This window comes from Rhinoraja longicauda, chromosome 9 (assembly GCF_053455715.1).
Source record: "Rhinoraja longicauda isolate Sanriku21f chromosome 9, sRhiLon1.1, whole genome shotgun sequence".
NCBI classification, from domain to species: Eukaryota; Metazoa; Chordata; class Chondrichthyes; order Rajiformes; family Arhynchobatidae; genus Rhinoraja; species Rhinoraja longicauda.
In genome coordinates, this window is record NC_135961.1 from 48694134 (window position 1) to 48714478 (window position 20345).

At 44.4% G+C, this 20345-nt stretch overlaps 1 protein-coding gene across 1 annotated transcript; it reads right to left on the minus strand.

Annotated features, from left to right (window-relative positions):
- Nucleotides 1-1958: 1958 nt before the first annotated feature.
- Nucleotides 1959-19067, minus strand: perp (p53 apoptosis effector related to pmp22). The gene is made up of 3 exons (XM_078405895.1): nucleotides 18633-19067; nucleotides 5516-5653; nucleotides 1959-2830 (listed from the first exon to the last, which is right to left on the minus strand). Exons 1-3 carry the CDS (start codon nucleotides 18826-18828, stop codon nucleotides 2616-2618), a joined length of 549 nt encoding a protein of 182 aa, XP_078262021.1. The 5' UTR covers nucleotides 18829-19067; the 3' UTR covers nucleotides 1959-2615.
- Between the last annotated feature and the right edge of the window lie 1278 nt (nucleotides 19068-20345).

Below are 20345 nucleotides of genomic sequence, written 5' to 3' on the forward strand. Positions count from 1 at the left end.
TCATGTCTGACGAATCTTATAGAATTTTTCGAAGATGTAACTAGTAGAGTGGATAAGGGAGAACCAGTCGATGTGTTATATCTGGACTTTCAGAAGGCCTTCGACAAGGTCCCACATAGGAGATTGGTGTACAAACTTAAAGCACACGATATTGAGGGTTCAGTGTTGAGGTGGATAGAAAATTGGTTGGCGGACAGGAAGCAAAGAGTAGGAATAAACGGGTCCTTTTCGGAATGGCAGGCAGTGACTAGTGGGGTACCGCAAGGCTCAGTGCTGGGACCCCAGTTATTTACAGTGTATATTAATGATTTGGACGAGGGAATTGAATGCAACATCTCTAAGTTTGCGGATGACACGAAGCTGGGTGGCAGTGTTAGCTGCGAGGAGGATGCTAGGAGGCTGCAGAGTGACTTGGATAGATTAGGCGAGTGGGCAAATGCATGGCAGATGCAATTTAATGTGGATAAATGTGAGGTTATCCACTTTGGCGGCAAGAACAGGAAAGCAGAATATTACCTGAATGGTGACCGATTGGGAGAAGGGGAGATGCAACGTGACCTGGGTATCATGGTGCACCAGTCATTGAAAGCAAGCATGCAGGTGCAGCAGGCAGTGAAGAAAGCGAATGGTATGCTGGCATTCATAGCAAGAGGACTTGAGTTTAGGAGCAGGGAGGTTCTGCTGCAGTTGTACAGGGCCTTGGTGAGACTGCACCTGGAGTATTGTGTGCAGTTTTGGTCTCCTAACCTGAGGAAAGATGTTCTTGCCTTAGAGGGAGTACAGAGAAGGTTCACCAGATTGATCCCAGGGATGGCGGGACTTACATATGAGGAAAGACTGGACAGTACGGTACGGCACGGTAGCGCAGCGGTAGAGTTGCTGCTTTACAGCGAATGCAGCGCCGGAGACTCAGGTTCGATCCTGACTACGGGTGCTACACTGTAAGGAGTTTGTACGTTCTCCCCGTGACCTGCGTGGGTTTTCTCCGAGATCTTCGGTTTCCTCCCACACTCCAAAGACGTACAGGCATGTAGGTTAATTGGCTGGGTAAATGTTTTTTAAAAAATTGTCCCTAGTGGGTGTAGGATAGTGTTAATGTACGGGGATCGCTGGGCGGCACGGACTTGGTGGGCCGAAAAGGACTGTTTCCGGCTGTATATATATGATGATGATGATATGATATACTCGCTGGAATTTAGAAGACTGAGGGGGGATCTTATAGAAACATATAAAATTCTTAAGGGGTTGGAAAGGCTAGATGCGGGAAGATTGTTCCCGATGTTGGGGGAGTCCAGAACCAGGGGTCACAGCTTAAGGATAAGGGGGAAGTCTTTTAGGACCGAGATGAGAAAACATTTCTTCACACAGAGTGGTGAGTCTGTGGAATTCTCTGCCACAGAAGGTAGTTGAGGCCAGTTCATTGGCTATATTTAAGAGGGAGTTAGATGTGGCCCTTTTTGCTAAAGGGATCAGGGGGTATGGAGAGAAGGCAGGTACAGGCTACTGAGCTGGATGATCAGCCATGATCATATTGAATGGCGGTGCAGGCTCGAAGGGCCGAATGGCCTACTCCTGCACCTATTTTCTATGTTTCTATGTGGGAAGAAAGCAGGAAAGGGGTACTGATTTTGAATGATCAGCCATGATCATATTGAATGACGATGCTGGCTCAAAGGGCCGAATGGCCTATTCCTGCACCTATTTTCTTTGTTTCCATGAATCCAAGTGCAAATTTCTATAACCAAACTGGCTGAAGTGCAAGGGTCACCTATACCTTTAATTTACATTAATTGGTCACTGTCCAAGGAACCTGCATAATGAAAATCCCCTGTATTCAATAATTATTCAATAATTCAACGAATGAGTATTCAATGCACCCTTTCACTAACCTCCTCTTTCCTAAAAGGGAATGACCTTAGCCTCATATTCCAGAGTGGAAATAAAACAAAATCAGTGAGTAGATTTTAGACCGTTTAATAGAACCTTTGTAGTTGAAGGCTACCAATGCTAATACCGTTTGTACAATATGACTTTAAGAAACTTTTTCCCTACCCCCAAAACTGAATGAGTAACATAATTTTTATTTGATGATTTAAACATAGAGCGATAGCATTCTTCACCCAATACATATATTAGTCTTTAAAAATGAATCTACTCTGCGATAACTCGGATTATATCCCATTCCATAGAGTTTATATTACAATAATCTCTCACTCCCTTTACTCGATATTTCCCAAATATTCCTGCTACCTACAGTTAGACACACATCTTCAAATCTAGACTGTAATGCATATTATTGAGTAGATGCCAGAAGGGGAAGAGATGGAGGTACATTTAATGCTCAAGTTCAGTTTGTGCTAATTTTACATTTTACATTTATGATGATCCCTCTCAACATTAAATTTGCATCTTCCCTCTCGTTCCCCACAACTACCTATTTGAAGCAAACTACGTTAACATGAAAGTGAGATTCAGTTAATTGAATGGTAAAATGTGCAAGAACCTAAAAAGGGATTAGCGTCCTTATCGTGCATTCTGAATGAGCCACTGAAGACGCAGGAAGAAAGGCACCAGCGGAGTTCCTCAGTAGCAGGACGCGAGATTCCTGGCCATCATCAGTTTGTCTGGTAAATGTAGTAGGGCTTGGTCAGACCATACAGTTCCTCCTCGTACTTGGGCAGGCAGCAGAAGAAGATGCCGCAGCCGATCATCAGGATGGTGGCGCCCCACCCAAACCCATAGCTCCAGCTGTACTCGTAGGCTCCGCTTTGGACCAGGACCTCAGTGAACTTGACCGGGTAGATAACCAGCCCCACGAACTGGAGCAGGACTGCGGAGGAGAAGAGCGAGAGGAAAACAATTCAGGTTCAATCGGAAGCCTTCCTTACGATGAGGAGGGGAGGAGGGGGTGAAGTTGCCTGGGTGGGGGTGGTGGGAGAAATAGTGGCGAAAATTACCTCTGCACTTTGACTTGCCATTTGTGCCAATCATGAAACGAGATGCTTAGCAGCAAAGAAAGGACTCACAACCACCAACGTGCCTGACTATGGGACAGAGGTGGTCTTGGAGAAGCTAAGGTGCTGCAGATAGAAACATAGAAAATAGGTGCAGGAGTAGGCCATTCGGTCCTTCGAGCCTGCACCGCCATTCAATATGATCATGGCTGATCATCCAACTCAGTATCCCGTACCTGCCTTCTCTCCAATACCCCCTGATCCCTTTAGCCACAAGGGCCACATCTAACTCCCTCTTAAATATAGCCAATGAACTGGCCTCAACTACCTTCTGTGGCAGAGAATTCCACAGATTCACCACTCTCTGTGTGAAAAAAAAACTTTCTCATCTCGGTCCTAAAAGACTTCCCCCTTATCCTTAAACTGTGACCCCTTGTTCTGGACTTCCCCAACATCGGGAACAATCTTCCTGCATCTAGCCTGTCCAACCCCTTAAGAATTTTGTAAGATTCTACAAGATCCCCCCTCAATCTTCTAAATTCCAGCGAGTACAAGCCGAGTCTATCCAGTCTTTCTTCATATGAAAGTCCTGCCATCCCAAATGATCCTGATGGGCAGCCTGCTGTGAAGTGTTCCATGGTTTTGGACTCTTTGGGAGCAGGTGGACATATTGTTCGCAGCCTGTGCAGATCATGCGGAGACCAAGGCCACTGCCGTTGGGGCAGACTGAAGCCAGGGACTTCTGCTCCAGGGTCAACACTGTCAGAAATGGTGGCGATGCTGGCTGCTATTTAGAGTCATAGAGTCGAGAAAGGGGGCCTTCAGCCCACCAAGGTAATGCCAACCCTTTTGCCCATCCACACTAAAACTACCCGCTCGCTTTAGGTACATATCCATGCCTCTTAAACGTAGTGATTGTATCAGATTCCACCACCTTCTCTGGCAGTGAATTACAGATATCAATCGCTCCCTGTGTAAAACCTTATCCTTCAGATCTCTTAAAACTCTTTCCTATCACCTTAACCCTGAGCCCCCGTTTCTTTGATACGTCTTCCAAGGGAAAAAGATTTTTACTATCCACTCTATCTATGCCTCTCATAATCCTGTAAACTTCCCAGACTGTTCAGCCTGATTTCCAATGTCTCAGTAGCTCTTCCCAACTTTACATTAACAGGGGGAGAGAGAGGCAACTTATAGTTTATCCCCAGTTGGGATGATATTGGAATTGCTGAGAATATCAGTCAGGGCAATGTGGGTCAAGACTGGGAACCACTCATTTGGAACAAAGGGATCTTCATGAAGTTCAACCCCAAGAAGGCATCCACTGTCATAGTCCCACGCCACCCTGGCCAGCCTCTCATCTCACTGTTACCATCAGGATGGTAGTGCAAGAGCCTGAGAACCATTACCTCCAAGTTGAAGAACGGCCTCTTCCTGTCAATCATCAGGTTCTTGAATCATTCTGTACATCCCTAACAAGAACCCAACCTCAGCACCGAACTACTGCAGAATAAAAAGGTGATGCAGTGGTAGATTTGATGCCTCACAGCACCAGAGAACCCGGGTTCGATCCTGACAACGGGTGCTGTCTGTATGGAGTTTGTACGTTCTCCCAGTGACAGCACCTGGTCTCCTAATTTGAGGAATGACATTATTGCTATTGAGGGAGTGCAGCGTAGGTTCACCAGGTTAATTCCCAGGATGGCGGGACTGACATATGATGAAAGAATGGGTGAATTCACTGGAATTCAGAAGGACGAGATGGGATCTTATAGAAACATACAAAATTCTGAAAGGATTGGACAGGCTAGATTCAGGAAAAATGTTCCCGATGTTGGGAGAGTCCACAGTTTAAGAATAAGGGGTAGGCCATTTAGGACTGAGATGAGGAAAAACTTTTTCACCCAGAGTTGTGAATTTGTGGAATCTGTGATTTTAGATGATCAGCCATGATAATTTTGAATGGCGGTGCTAGCTTGAAGGGCCGAATGGCCTATTCCTGCACCTATTTTTCGATGTTTCTATGTGACTGCATGGGTTTTCCCCAGGTGCTCCAGTTTCCTTCCAGATTCCAAAGATGTACAGGTTTGTAGATTAATTGGCTTTGGTAAAAATTGTAAATTGTCCCTAGTGTTCGCATAGTGTTAGCGTACAGGGATCGGTGATCGGAGCAGACTTGGCGTGCCGAAGGGCCTGTTTCCGTGCTGTATCTCCAAATTAGACAAAACCTTGCATTATGTTCTTTGGATTTTACACTATGATCTGGTTTACCTCAAATAACTGATAATGGGATTGTGTACCTATTGTTGCATCTAATATATCTGTAAAGCCGGTTCATCACCGGTGCATATGACAAATAAACACCATTGACTTACACTAGTCATCATGTGTGGTAGCTGCTGGGTTATGGATCAGAGCAGTGTGTATCAGGGTGCAGAGTGTCCAGGGTGCCGGGAGAAAATTACTGGGGGAAGAAATACTCTAGCCAAGAGGTGGTCAGGGCCTGAGGGAGAGGTGGGAGGAGGGAACATTCCCAACACAGATATATAATAAACTCTTACCAGCAATGAAGATGATGAATCCAATTGTTCTCAGCAGACTAGGTCGCTCTTTGCACAAAGCCACGATGGACAGGATGAAGCAAATAATCAACAGTATTAAGCCGATGATCATCAGGGCCGCAGTTGCCTGCGCCCAACCTGAGACAATTAAAAGAAAGAACAAAATGTTAACCCAGAGTCTCGGACATGACTAGAAATGCTACCCGACCCATTGAATTACTCCAGCTTTTTTAAAATCTATTTACGAATGCCTTCCATACAAACAAACTCCCACAATGTTATTAAATTCAAAAGGTCAGCGTACATACATATATTCAGTCCAACAAATGGTAGAATTAGTATTCTCTCTCTCTCTCTCTCTCTCTCCCCACTTTTAGTAATTATTCACTGTCATCAGTCTTATGTGCTTTTGATGTCATGCATTACATAGTACGGAGTTACAGTTACCACAGAGTGAACTTTGCGTATGTTCCGACTTATTGCCTTCTGGAAAAATAATTAATTTATGCCCCGAGGTCGGCCTACATTTCTTCCCATGCAAAGGATCAGCCGACAGGGCAAATTAATCCCACACCATCACTTGAAAATACAACATTTTGTATTGATGTAAAATCTTTGAAAGACATTGCATGCTGTATCAGATGGCATGTTCTTGTCCTATACGGTTCCATGTGGTTTTATATCATTGGGTGGAGATAGAGTCATGGAATTGTACATGATGAAACAGGCCATTCGGCCCAACTTGTCCAGTGTGCACCCATGCACGTTCATCCCGTCCCCCAGCACATGGTCTGTAGCCTCCTATGTCCGGCCAATTTAACTATTCTTTTAAGCACTTCTTAAATGCTGTCAGCAACCCCATTTCAAGCTTTCTCTTCATCAATGTACTCCGGGTACGCACCACTCTCTATATGAAGGAAGTCTCCCTCATATCTTGTCACTTCCCCTTTGCCCGACACCAATGTCCTCTCTTTTACCAACCTCCAATATACGAAATGTTTCCTACAGCTTCAATAGAGAGAGAATGGTTTGTCAGGGAGGATGTATTAAAATCCCCAACAGCGTTTGATGGCACTGGGCCTGTATTCGCTGGAGCTTAGAAGAATTAACCTCATTGAAACTTACCAAATAGTGACAGGCCTGGGTCGAGTGGATGTGGAGGGGATGTTTCAACTAGTGGGAGTCTAGAACTAGAGCCCATAGCCTTAAAATAAAGGGACATACCTTTAGAAAGGAGATGAGGAAGTTCTTTAGTCAGAGTGGTGATCCTGTGGAATTCATTGCCAAAGAGGCCGTGGAGGTAGATTCTTGATTAGTAAGCGTGTCAAAGGTTACGGGGAGAAGGCAGGAGAGGGAAAGGTAGATTAGCCATGATTGAATGGCAGAGGAGACTTGGGCCAAATGGCCTAATTCTGATCCAAAAACGTATGGAAAAGGAGAGGTGAGGGGTTCAGGAAGGTTTTTCAAGTACCCGAGCTGGTATCACGGCTGTCAATGAGGCAATGGAGAAAATCCAGAGATGCTCAAGATGTCTACCCTTGGGTAGGAGGTTCAGAAGACAAGACCCACAATACTAGCTTAGAGAATAGCCAATTGAACAGATCCACACAACTCTAATCCTACCTCAGCAACAGAACACTATGGCCCTCCTCTTGCACTAGCATGTCTTGCTTTCCAATTGTGTTGTACAAGCGACTTGTGCTCTTGCACAGTCTCTCTTTTCACTATCTTGCAGAATCTGTATAATTAATGTATAATTTGTTTTTATCCGAGTCTATGTGCCTGTGATGTGCTGCAAGCAAGATTTTCATTTTACCTGCACCTTACCATCATACATGCAATGACAATAAACTTGACGTGACTTGACAGTGTTGTTCTACTAATAAAACTCCTGTAATGCAGCAATGTGCTCAAAACATTTTACATCTATGTAACTCGATCTTTTCTGTCACCAAATGGTTGTCTTGGATTAAGTTACTGATCCCAAAGTAAATTGCAAGTGAGGATGACAATTTTGAAATCCAGGCAAGAGGCCTTGGAGTATCTATCCTGAGGAAGCATCCCATTTAAAACCAGCAGTGTCAGCCGTGTGCGTGTGCGTGCAAGGCTGGGCAAGCTTACGTCAGGGAGAGGTGAGAGTAGCACAAGTTGTTTGCACAAGCCTGTGCTTGCAGACTCTGCCCGTTTGATCTTGGGCAACAATCTGCACGCAGTGTTATTTTCTTGTGTTCATCAGGGTGAGGCAGTTCACCCTCAACTTCCTAGACTGGGTGGGAGATAGGACCCCCATCCCTGCCCTTCCTGCCCACTTCCTGAGACCCCCAATACTGTTCCCTAAACATCAAATGGTTCCCAAAAAATGTTGTCTCTTCCTCCTTCTGCGCATGAAGTTTCAGTGAGGTGATTGATTTAGTTATGATAGGAAATAAAGTAGGTGGGGCAGCACAGTGGCGCAGCAGCAGAGTTGCTGTCTTAGCAGCACCCGGAGTCCTGGGTTCGATTCTGACCACGGGTGCTGTCTGTATGGAGTTTATACGTTCTCTCTGTGACCGCGGGAGAGGTTTGAAGCATAATCATTGACCAATGATTATGCCCCAAACCACATGAGTAAAGACAAAAACCATATGGCCTTTATCACTGTGGCAGCCCACAACTATTTTTCCAACATTTAAACAGCGTCTACTAACCCAGAAACTTTTCATATTGGCCATAAAATATTTTGGGCTGTTTTGCGGTAAAAGATGCTTACAAATGCAAGACATTTATACCGGGACTAGAAAACGCAGCGGAGATGTGCACTGTGCCGGACAATTTCTTCTGAGTGCCGACATGGCTTCCAACAAGAAGTGCACCATAATATGGAATGTTGCAGGAGTAGAAGAATATGAAGTAGTTCATAATGCAACCACTGAACATACTTGAAAGTTCTTAGAGGCAAACACACCCATTGAAAGTCTATATAAAACAACCATTGTCTCTTTAGCTCCACCCAATGACACAACTAAATAGCCCAGCCCATCGCGTACAACACCAGAGTCAAGAACAGCCTCTTTCCCTGTTATCAGAATTTTGAACAGAGATCTCATATGCTGTCGATGTATTCCCAATCTACCTTGTTTACAACCCTTACACTTTATTTATTTTCACTTTCTCTGTAGATATAATGCTGTATTTGCTTTTTGTCCCCTTTTCTTTCTTGCGCTACCTTGATAAACCCACATATGGTAATGATTTGTCTGGACAACGCACAGTTATCACCGTATCTCAGTACACACAACAATAATACAGGTACTATGTCATCCTGTATAGATACCTCTTTCACTGCAAAGCTTTATCTCTGCCATGGATTTATTTACCTAATCATAAAAACACCCTGATAATATTTCATATTAAATGTTGACCATTAATATTTAATGTTAACATCGCAAATGGGCGAGACAATATGGAGAAAGGCAGGAAGCAGAAGGCAGAAAGCAGAAGGCAGAAAAGGGTTGGGATGGGAAGATGTGGCTAGCAGTGGGAGCATGTTGGAAGTGAGGGAAGTGTTGGAGTATGATGTGTTGGACACAGAGGCAGGTGGGGTAAAAGGTGAGGAGCAGGGAACTCCTTGTTCCATATTGTCATGTGAGCCTCTGTCTAGGACAGAAGTGGAAAAGAGAAAACGGCAAGCTAGTTTTCAGTGGAAAAAGTGAGGGTGGGGGGGATGTGGTAAATTCAATGGCTGTTTATTGGCACATATGTATAGCACAGTGAAATTATTCTGCATAATCACAAATGCAGATTCATCATATTTTAGCTCCAAGTCCAGTCCACATGTTGGAGGTACTGGAGGGCTCCCGATGACCCTCGAAGACCCAATGGACAATTATGGCACTTACTTCCACAAAGTGTTGTTGAGTCAACACCATCTTTAATTGGACTTTACCTGGCACTGAACATTATTCCCTTTATCCGGTATCTGTACACTGTGTGCAGCTTGACTGTAATCATGTATAGTCTTTCCACTGACTGGATAGTACGCAACAAAAAAGCTTTTCACTGAATCTCCGTACACGTTACAATGAACTAAACTAAACTAATAGTCACAGGAGTGGCAGAGTGGTGCAGCTGGTAGAGCAACTATCCCTCGGCTCTGGTAACCTGGGTTCAATCCACACTTCTGCTGCTGTATGGAGTTTGGGCACTCTCCCCTGTGATTCTGGATTTCCTCCGGGTGCTCCGGTTTCCACCCACATCCTAAACATGTGTGTTGGTTGGTGAATTGACTGCCGTAAATTGTCCTTATTGAATAGGTGAGTGGTAGAATCAGGGGAATGAAGGGAGAGTGAAATAGAGTTTGTGCAAGTTAGTGTAACCGGATGCTTCACTGTCAGCACCCAGCCAAGGGCCTGTTTCTATGCTGTGTGACTAAAAATACTGAAAACCAGGTTTCAGTCAGAAAAAGATACACAAACCTGAAAGAAAACTGATTCCATTACCAGGCATGGAAAAACAGCACTCTCCCCATTCTGGGACTGGTCGAAGCTGATTCTTCCTCGGCACACCCACTCAGAAGTAGGTCCAAATCAAATTCCTCCCCCTGTTCCCTGCCCATCTTCCCTCCCTCGCCATCACCAGATGCAGATGTTTACACAATACTAGAGAGATGCACATTCTCTGAATATTTTCCCTGGAGCCTCTGCCACACTCCCCAGAACAGACAAAGGGTAGAATCTGGCAAGATGGGGCAAACAAAATGGGAATAGTACATGATTAGTGCATTTGACAATAGACAATAGACAATAGGTGCAGGAGTAGGCCATTCAGCCCTTCGAGCCAGCACCGCCATTCAATGCGATCATGGCTGATCACTCTCAATCAGTACCCCGTTCCTGCCTTCTCCCCATACCCCCTCACTCCGCTATCCTTAAGAGCTCTATCCAGCTCTCTTGAAAGCATCCAACGTACTGGCCTCCACTGCCTTCTGAGGCAGAGAATTCCACACCTTCACCACTCTCTGACTGAAAATCACCACTCTCTGTGACGGTTGGTACAGACTCGAATAGCTGAAACATTGCTGCTGTGTTGTATGATTCCCTGATACACTGGTTAGTTAGACTTTGTGTCATAAATCACTTGAAGAAAATGACAACTGATAATGTGCGAATGCAAAGTTATCGGAATTACACGAAGTGTGATGAAAACATTGCCTTGAATGTTCTGTATTATGTATGTTTGATTTTATTTACATATATTTTGAAATTTAAAAAAAAAGGAAATTGAATACGTTGGTCTCTTCGTCCCTGGAAACTTACTGCCCGGAGTAACCCCATTCTTGTATAGAAGGAGCCCACTAAGATCCACTAGGATATGGGTGTCAGAGGTTATGGGGAGAAGGCAGGAGAATGGGGTTAGGAGGGAGAGATAAATCAGCCATGATTGAATGGCGGAGTAGACTTGATGACCTAATTCTGCTCCTATCACTTATGATCTTATGATCCAAAGTTGACCACCTTCACTGCCTGTCCTGCCTGGAAAGCTGTTTCTGAACCTGAATGTCAGCATTAGTGCAAACTTTCTCATAGAAAAATGTTGACTACAAGTGGTTCATTTTTGGTTGGGAGTGACAAATAGGTTCTGAAATTTAAGAGTAGATAACCTGAGGGTGGCAAGGTGACGCAGTGGTAGAGTTGCAGCCTTACAGTGTCAGAGACCCGGGTTTGATCTTGACTACGGGTGCTGTGTGTATGGAATTTGCACCTTCTCGCCATGACCTGCGTGGGTTTTCTCCGGGTGCTACGGTTTCCTCCCACACTCCAAAGACGTACAGGTTTGTAGGCTAATTGACTTGGTATAAATGTAAATTGTCCCTAGTGTGTGTAGGATAGTGTTGGTGTGTGGGGATCATGGTTGGCATGGACTCGGTTGTCCGCAGGGCCTGTTTCCACGCCGTATCTTTAAACTAAACTAAAATGGGCTTGGGGGAAGAATGAAAGGTTTGGGGGGGGGAGGAACAACTGATGGTGAAGAATGAAAAGGGGTTCACTTGCTGAAATATACCACTTGTTTGTTAAATAAGGAATTCCTTATTTCACTGTGATAACAAACAAGTGGCATATTTCAGCAAGTGGACACCAAGTAAAATACATAGAATCACAGTGAAACAGCACATAAACAGGCTGTTTGGCCCTACCCATCTCGGTTGACTAAGATGCCTAACTGTGCTAGTCCCATTTGTCCATGTATAGGCTAAACCGTTTCTAACCATGTATTTGTCCAACTGTCTTTTATTAGAAATATTTTAAAGACAAGTAAAAAAGTGTCCACATTTCTCAGTATGTTTATTCTACTTATGAAAGATGGTAGAATTTGCTCATTCCTTCTATAATCATCAGCACTGATAAAGGAAAATATCCTGTGGTCAATTCCTTTGAACCCCTTTTCATTCTTCACCATCAGTTGTTATCTACTCTCAAATTCCAGAACCTATTTGTCACTCCCAACCAAAAATGAACCACTTGTGGTCAACATTTTCCTATGAGAAAGTTTGCACTAATGCTGACATTCTTCTTAACTATAAATAAAGGGATACGTGTTCACAGTGATACAAAGATTGTATTAAAGAGTAACTTGAAAAGAATGGCAAAAAACAAGAATACTGTGGGGAGGTGGTAAACAGTCAAGCCGAAAGAGCCTGGAATTTAATCCGTCTGACTCATTTTGTCTGGCTGGCACAGTAAGGGAGCCTCTCCAAAATTCACCACTACTAGAACTGTTGGTTGGCTTCTGGCTTTATACACTGCAGATATACTGATGCTGGAACTTGGCTCATCACACTTTGAGAATCCGTATTAATCGATAGAAGACAGTATTTCGTCCCTCTTGACCCAGGCTCGAGCTTAAACCCTCCTTGTCTGAAGGTGGGAGAACAAGCCTGGTTGATTCTGTCACCAGCCCGCAGAGAAGCCCATTCACTGTGACATTATCTTTCAAAATGTCCTTTGCTACCTCATTGGAGACCCCCAGACTATCTTTAATTGGACTTTACCTTGCACTGAAAGCTATTCTCTTTATTCTGTATCTGTACACCACGAACAACTTGATTATAATCATAGTCTTTCCACCGACTGGTAGCATGCAACAAATCCAGGCACATGTATCTCAGCACGTGTCAATAAACTAAACTGAACACAAAACATATATTTTTCTACACAACTAAAAATGCCAACCACCAATATCTTCCAACTCAATGGTATGGTAATTTATTTGAAATTCATGTTTGTATATAGTTCAGAACAAGTATCACTATACATAAGCACTTAGATACATATTAGATTAGCATCTCAGATACAGTACAAGTGTGTAGCTATAGTACACCGAGTTCAAATTTGCAACATGAAGTTATTTGCCTTTTGAAAGGCTGCTGTGGTGTTGCTTGTTATAAGTTAACCAAATTGGCATTTATGATGAGAAAACTATTGATAACATTCTCATTAGTGAAAAAATATTATAAACTTTAAAAGGCTCTATCCCTATTAATAATGACCCCTCGTTGGCTCCAAACTACACTTTACATCCTTCCATTAACAAATTAATAAATCTTTACACAATCAGGCTTCACCCACGCAGATGGCTTTTCTAAATGCACTGTTACCGCCTTTCTTTTGTATTCTACTCTTCTGTAAACTGTTCTATTGTTTCCATCTCCGCTTCAAAGCCTGTCACAGTGGTGGATCTTGCAGTATTGTGCACCATTAAGAATGCAAAGAACTGGCAGTTAAGTGTATATGTGCCTGATATGCCCTTGTCTACCTACCCTGCTACCAATCATGACATCAAGGCATCCCACACTCCAAAGACGTAATTGGCTTGGTGTATGTGTAAATTATCCCTAGAGTGTAGGATAGTGTTAAAGTGCGGGGATCGCTGGTTGGTGCGGACTCAGTGGGCCGAAGGGCCTATTTCCATGCTGTGTCTCGAAACTAAACTAAATACTGTTGGCAAACTCATAAAGCTCCCTTTTAAATGATTAATAAGCAGTGTGAATAATTGAGGCTCCAATACACAAAAGCCATGGTCTCATCCTGTCAGTAGGGTGCAGAGTTTGGTAGGGATGTGGGGAGGGGGGAGAATTGGGCAAGCAGGGCTACAGTCTCCTCATGCATTGACCAATAACCATGTTGACGTGAACAATATATGTGTACAAGCACTTAAGGTGCCCACCAAAGCAGGATAAATTGACTTCACAGATACATAGATGAAAGGTGCAGGAATAGGCCATTCGGCCCTTCGAGCCAGCACCGCCATTCAATATGATCATGGCTGATCATCCACAATCAGTACCCTGTTCCTGTCTCCTCCCCCTTGAGTTCGCTAGCCCGAAGAGCTCTATCTAACTCTCTTTTGAATGTATCCAGTGAATCGGCCTCCACTGTCTTCTGAGGCATAGAGTTCCACAAATTCACAACTCTCTACGTGAAAAAGTTTTTCCTCACCTCCGTTCTAAAAATGGCCTTCTTAAACGGTGGCCCCTGGCTCTGGACTCCCCCAACATCAGGAACATGTTTCCTGCATCTAGCGCGTCCAATCCCGTAATAATCTTATATGTTTCTATAAAATCCCTTCTCATCTTTCTAAATTCCAGTGAATACAAGCCCAGTCGCTCCTTTCTTTCATCATATGACAGTCCCGCCGTCCCGGTAATTAACCTCGTGAACCTACGCTGCACTCCCTCAATAGCAAGAATGTCCTTCCTCAAATCAAATTCCTGCCAGTTCGAGCACTTGCCGATGCTCTCCCACTCTAGGGAAGCATCTCCACATCTACGTGTGGGAAGAAACCGCAGATGCCTATTTACAGCAAATATAGACACATTTGGGTTGAGGTCCTTCTTCGGACCTGTCTGAAGAAGAGTCTGGACCCTGAAACGCCACCTATTCCTTTTCTCCAGAGATGCTGCCTAACCCGCTAAGTTACTCCAGCATTTTGTGTCTATCATCGATACATCTATCTATAAATCTATCTAGACCCTTCTGTTTTATTCATAAGGCGGGGTTCAAAATTGGGGGCTTAATGTAAGATGGTATGAAAGAAAAATTATTGCCTGGTTAGGAAATTGATTAACTGACAGGAAGCATTAAGATTATGGACAGGATAAAAGGTCCCCAACCTGAAACATTAGCTGTACTCGTTTCACAGATGCTACCCGCTGAAAGATAAGATAGGGGAGAATAAAATGAGACAGAGGGATGATAGGAATGGAGGGAGAAGGTGAAGAGGCACGAGAAAAGAGATATAGAAAACAAACAAAAAAACTGCAAATGTTGGAAATTTGAAATAAAAACAGAAAGTGCTAGAAACTATCATCATGCAGCATCTGTGGAGAAAGGAAAAGTTTTAGGTCGAAGATTCTTTGTCGGAATAGGGAAAAGCTTTGAGTTGCAACAAGGGTGGGAAAGGATGGACAGCATAAAGGGATTATCCTGGATAGGGTGGGGCCAGGGTTGCCATGGTGATTAGCTGTCAACCGCTTAACAAAGCAAACGAGCTAGCTGAAATTGTTGTATTAATATTGAGTTGGAAAGGCTTACATTGGGCCTCATTATAACGTGGCTAATGATGGCAGAGTGGGAGCACGAAAGTTTCAGGCAACTGCAGGGCAACTAAGCACGACAAAGTTCCTTGGAACCAAAAGAGCTTTTTACTCCACTCAGAGCTTTCAGATCGAACATCACACCATCTTGTGTTCCAGCCACATTACTCACTTGTAAATGGTCAATAACTCCACCTCTTCTGTTAACCAACTCTACAAGTAAAACCGGGCTTCACATTCATTCATTCACATTTCCCCCCTCTAAAAAATATCCTGTCTATCCTATTTATACCTCTCATAATTTTATATACTTCTATCAAGTCTCATCTCAACTTCCACAGTGAGAAAACAATCCAAGTTTGCCCAACCTCTCCTTATAGCCAATACCATCTAATCCGGGCAGCATTCTGATAAGCCTCGTCTTCACCCTCTCCAAGCCTTCTGTATTGGGGCAACTAGAACTGCACACAATACTACAAATGCTGCCTAACCAAAGTTTTATACAATTTATATCACAAGTTCTTAATTATTGTACTTAATTCCCTGACCAATGAAGTAAGCAGACCATTTACCTTCTTTACCACTCTATCTACCTGCATTGCCAGATTCAGGAAGTTATGGTTCTGGACCCCAAGATCCCTTCGTACATCAATGCTGTTAAGATTTTGTTTTAATTGTATACTTCTATTCAACCTTCTAAAGTCAACCTCCCACCGTTGCTCATGGGGCTCAACTACACCATTTTTGGTGTTGTCACACATATACATACTTACATAAGTACACACACCAGAAATCCTAGCACAGATTTATGTGGAACACCACCGCACAGACGTCCAACCACAATAACATCCTTCCACCATCACCCTCTGACGTCTATGGGTAAGCCAGTTCTGAATCCAAACTTCAAGGCACCATGGATTTCATGTGTCTTAATCTTCAAGATCAGTTTACAGAGGGACTTTATCAAATGCCTTCCTAAAATCCATGTAAATTACATCCACTGTCGTATCCTCATCAATCAGTTTCATCGCCTCCTCAAAAATGGCCTGACTTGCTGCGTACAAATCTATGCTGACTCTCCATAATTAGCCCATTCTTTTCCAAATGCGAGTAAATCCTATCTCAAAGAATCCTCGCCAATAGCTTTCCAACCACTGACGAAGTTCCACTGCATAGAACTTCCTGGATTATCTCCGGTTCCCATCTCAAACAAAGGAACAACATTGGCTACCCTCTGGTCCTCTCAGACCTTCCCTGCAACTAGAGAGGAAACAAAGATCTTTTTCTGTCACTTCTCTTGCCTCTCCCATACCAATGATTTATTTACCTTTGTGTTTGCTTGGAATTGATCAAATTAGTCATGTTTAGTATTTTGTTGCATATCCTTTGCGTGCAAAGTCTGCAATTCATGGACATCACCAGTTGCTGGGTGTCTTCTCTGGTGATGCTCTGCCAGGCCTGTATTGCAGCCATCTTTAACTTATGCTTGTTTTGGGGGCTAGTCCCTTTCAGTTTTCTCTTCAGCATATAAAAGGCATACTCAAATGGGTTCCAATTGGGTGATTGACTTGGCCACTCCACTCAAGAATTGACCATTTTTTAGCTTTGAAAAACTCCTTTATTGCTTTAGCAGTATGTTTGGGACTATTGTCTTGCTGTAGAATGAACCGCCGGCCAATGAGCTTCGAGGCATTTGTTTGAACTTGAGCAGATATGATGTGTCTATATACTTCAGAATTCAATGTGCTACTACCATCAGCAGTTGTATCATCAAGAAGATAAGTGAGCCAGTACCTTCAGCAGCCATACATGCCCAGGCCATACCACCTCATCTGTGAAACACAGTGATGGGGGTGTTATGCTTTGGATCTTGGGCAGTTCCTTTTCTCCTTCATACTTTGCTCTTGCCATCACTCAGATACAAGTTGATCTTTGTCTCATCTGTCCACAAGACCTTTTTTCCAGAACTGTGGTTGCTCTTTTAAGTACTTCTTGGCAAACTGTAACCTGGCCATCCTATTTTTGCATCTTGCAGTGTAGCCTCTGTATTTCTGTTCATGAAGTCTTCTGCGGACAGTGGTCATTGACAAATCCACACCCGACTCCTGAAGAGTATTTCTGATCTGTCAGACAGATGTTTGGGGATTTTTCTTTATTATAGAGAGAATTCTTCTGACATCACCTGTGGAGGTCTTCCTTGGCCTGCCAGTCCCTTTGCGATTAGTAAGCTCACCAGTGCTCTCTTTCTTCTTAATGATGTTCCAAACAGTTGCTTTTGGTAAGCCAAAGGTTTGGCTGATGTCTCTAACAGTTTTATTCATGTTTCTAGGTCTCATATTGGCTTCTTTGACTTTCATTGGCACAACTTTGGTCCTCATGTTGATAAACAGCAATAAAAGTTTCCAAAGGTGATGGAGACTGGAGGAAAGACTAGGTGCTGAGAGCTCTTATGTCTGCATTAAGGACGTTGAGCTTTAAGGCCCACTTTAATATTTAATTGCGACTTGGTACATGACCCTCCCAGTAAGCGACAACCAGTGATGGTGATTATACTTAAGATACAGATAGGAGGGATTTAAACACACCTGAGCAATTACAAACACAAGTGAAGACATGTGTCCCAAACATTATGGTGCCCTAAAAAGGGAGGAATATGTATAAACACAGCTGTAATTTCTACATGGTGAAACCAAAATGTATAAAAATACCCTTTAATAAAATCTGACAATGTGCACTTTAACCCCATGTGATTTTTTTTCTATTACAAATCTCAAATTGCGGAGTACAGCGGCAAATAAATAAATGATGGGTTTTTGACCCAAACATTGTGGAGGGTACTGTGACAACACCTCTGAAACTCACATTACAGTTCTTTCTGTTAATTCTTTTGTTGTCATTTTTCTTCCTCGGACTACTTTCCCCGTTCTCCCCCTCTCTCCCTCGTTCTCCCCCTCCCTCCCTCCCCGCTCTCCCCCTCTCTCCCTCGTTCTCCCCCTCTCTCCCTCGTTCTCCCCCTCCCTCCCTCCCTCCCCGCTCTCCCCCTCTCTCCCTCGTTCTCCCCTCCCTCCCTCCCCGCTCTCCCCCTCTCTCCCTCGTTCTCCCCGCTCTCTCCCTCGTTCTCCCCCTCTCCGCTCTTCCCCTCCCTCCCCGCTCTTCCCCTCCCTCCCCGCTCTTCCCCTCCCTCCCCGTCCTTCCCCTTCCTCCCTGCTCTTCCCCTCTCCCCTCTCTCCCCCTCCCCTCTCTTCCCCTCCCCTCCCTCCCCGCCGTTCCCCTCTCTCTCCCTCCCCGTCCTCCCTCCCTCCCTCCCCGCTCTTCCCCTCTTCCCCTCTCCTCTCTCCCTCCCCTCTCTCCCTCCCAGTTCTTCCCCTCTCTCCCCCGTTCTTTCCTTACATCTTTACTCTTCCTCTCCCCTCCCTCCCTGTTCTTTCTCGCATTTTTCTCTCTTCGTTCTTTCCCAAACCTCTCTCCCTCACGCCTCTATCTCCGTTCTCTCTCTCTCTTTTTCTCTTCCCCCCATCCCCCTCTCCACCGGGTAACCCCCCTTACCGTACTCCATGAGGGAGGAGGGTTCCCACGTCGGTTCCCTCCCGCGGTAGTGGGTCCACAGAGAGGCATAGTGATGCTTGGAATCCACCCATCCAGAGCTGGCCCCCAACGCGATGATGTCGAAGATAATGGCCAGGAGCAGCAGCAATGGCAGGATCCAGCGACAGCGGGGGAAGGCGAGCCCACACTTAAACATGGTCACACAGCGACGAGTCAACTCAATGCAATGCAATGCAACGCAACGCGAATCTCCTGGCGCCCCACAGCTCGCTCAATCACTCACACACACACTGCAGCCTAGCCTTGTACAGAGTGCCCACAAACTAAAACCTGTTGGGCCGGTGACCAACACCCTAGGGAGTGGCAGAAACTCTCTCGGAGCACAGTCACCTGGGGATCCAGTTACACAAACAGCCAAGGCAGCTGAGATTAACCCTCTCGGCACCACAACTCTGCTGGACTTTTCGCACACTCCCATCGAGTCGGGTTTACTGTCAAATGCACGTACTCAGCAAATAACTACTGTGTACTCTGAGCAAAAATAAAGTGTTGGCGGGCCAGGCATCACCAAGAACATAGAACACAGGAACGGCCTTTCGGCCCACTATGTTTGTGCCGACAATGATGCTTAGTCAAACTCACCCTATCTGCCCCCTAATGGTTTATATCCCTCTATTCCCTGCACTTCCATATGCCTATCTAATATGTGCCATTAATGTGCTCCCGAACATTGAAGACAAGCATACCATACGCCCTCTTTACTACCCTATCTACATGTGCTGCCACCTTTAGTGAGCTGCAAACTTGAACTCCAAGATCTCTCTGCTCATCAACACTGTTAAGGGTCTTAACTTATGCTCTTCCCAAATACATTCAACCTCCCAAAGTGCAGCACCTCATATTGGTTAAATTCCGTCTGCCAATTTTCTGCCCATTTCTGCAGCTGATCTATAATCCCATTGTATCTTCTGACAGCATTCCTCATTGTCCACAACTCCTCCAATTTTGGTGTTGTCAACAAACTTACCCACCAACCCATCTACATTTACAGCTTGGTCATTTATATACATCACAAACAGCAGAGGTCCCAGTACAGATCCCAGTGGAACTGCACTGGTCACACCCCTCCAGCCAGAATACCTATCTTCTACCACAACCCCCTGTCTTCTTTGAATAAGCCAGTTTTGAATCCATTCGGCCAAGTCATCGTGAATCCCATACATCTTAAAATACTGGGTCAGCCTAACATGAGAGACCTAATCAAAAGCCTTAGGTAGACACAAAATGCTGGAGTAACTCAGCAGAACAGGCAGCATCTCCTTACCAAAAACCATATAACAACATCCACCACCCTACCTTCATCAATCTCCTTCGTCAATTCCTCAAATAAATCAATCAAGTTCGTGAGACACGACCTGCCACGTACAAAGCCATGCTGGTTATTCCAATTATTCCAATTAGCCCATTCTCTTCCAAATGGGAGCAAATCCTATGTCTAAGAATTCTCTTCAATGGTTTCCCTACCACTAATGTAAGTTCACTGGCCTATAACTCCCTGGATTCTCTCTACTTCCTTTCTTAAACAATGGAACAACATTGGCTACTCTCCAGTCCTCTGGGACGTCACCTGTGGCTTGAGAAGAAACAAAGTTTGTCATCAAGGCCCCTGGACTCTCCTCTCTTACTTCCCCTCAAAAACTTGGGATAGATCCC

Coding starts and splice junctions, on each gene's coding strand:
- perp (XM_078405895.1), bottom strand. CDS start 18,828: ATGTTTAAGTGTGGGCTCGCCTTCCCCCGCTGTCGCTGGATCCTGCCA. Junction 5,654..18,632: donor CTCCTCCCTCATGGAGTACG/GTAAGGGGGGTT, acceptor TAATTGTCTCAG/GTTGGGCGCAGGCAACTGCG. Junction 2,831..5,515: donor ATTCATCATCTTCATTGCTG/GTAAGAGTTTAT, acceptor TCTCCTCCGCAG/TCCTGCTCCAGTTCGTGGGG.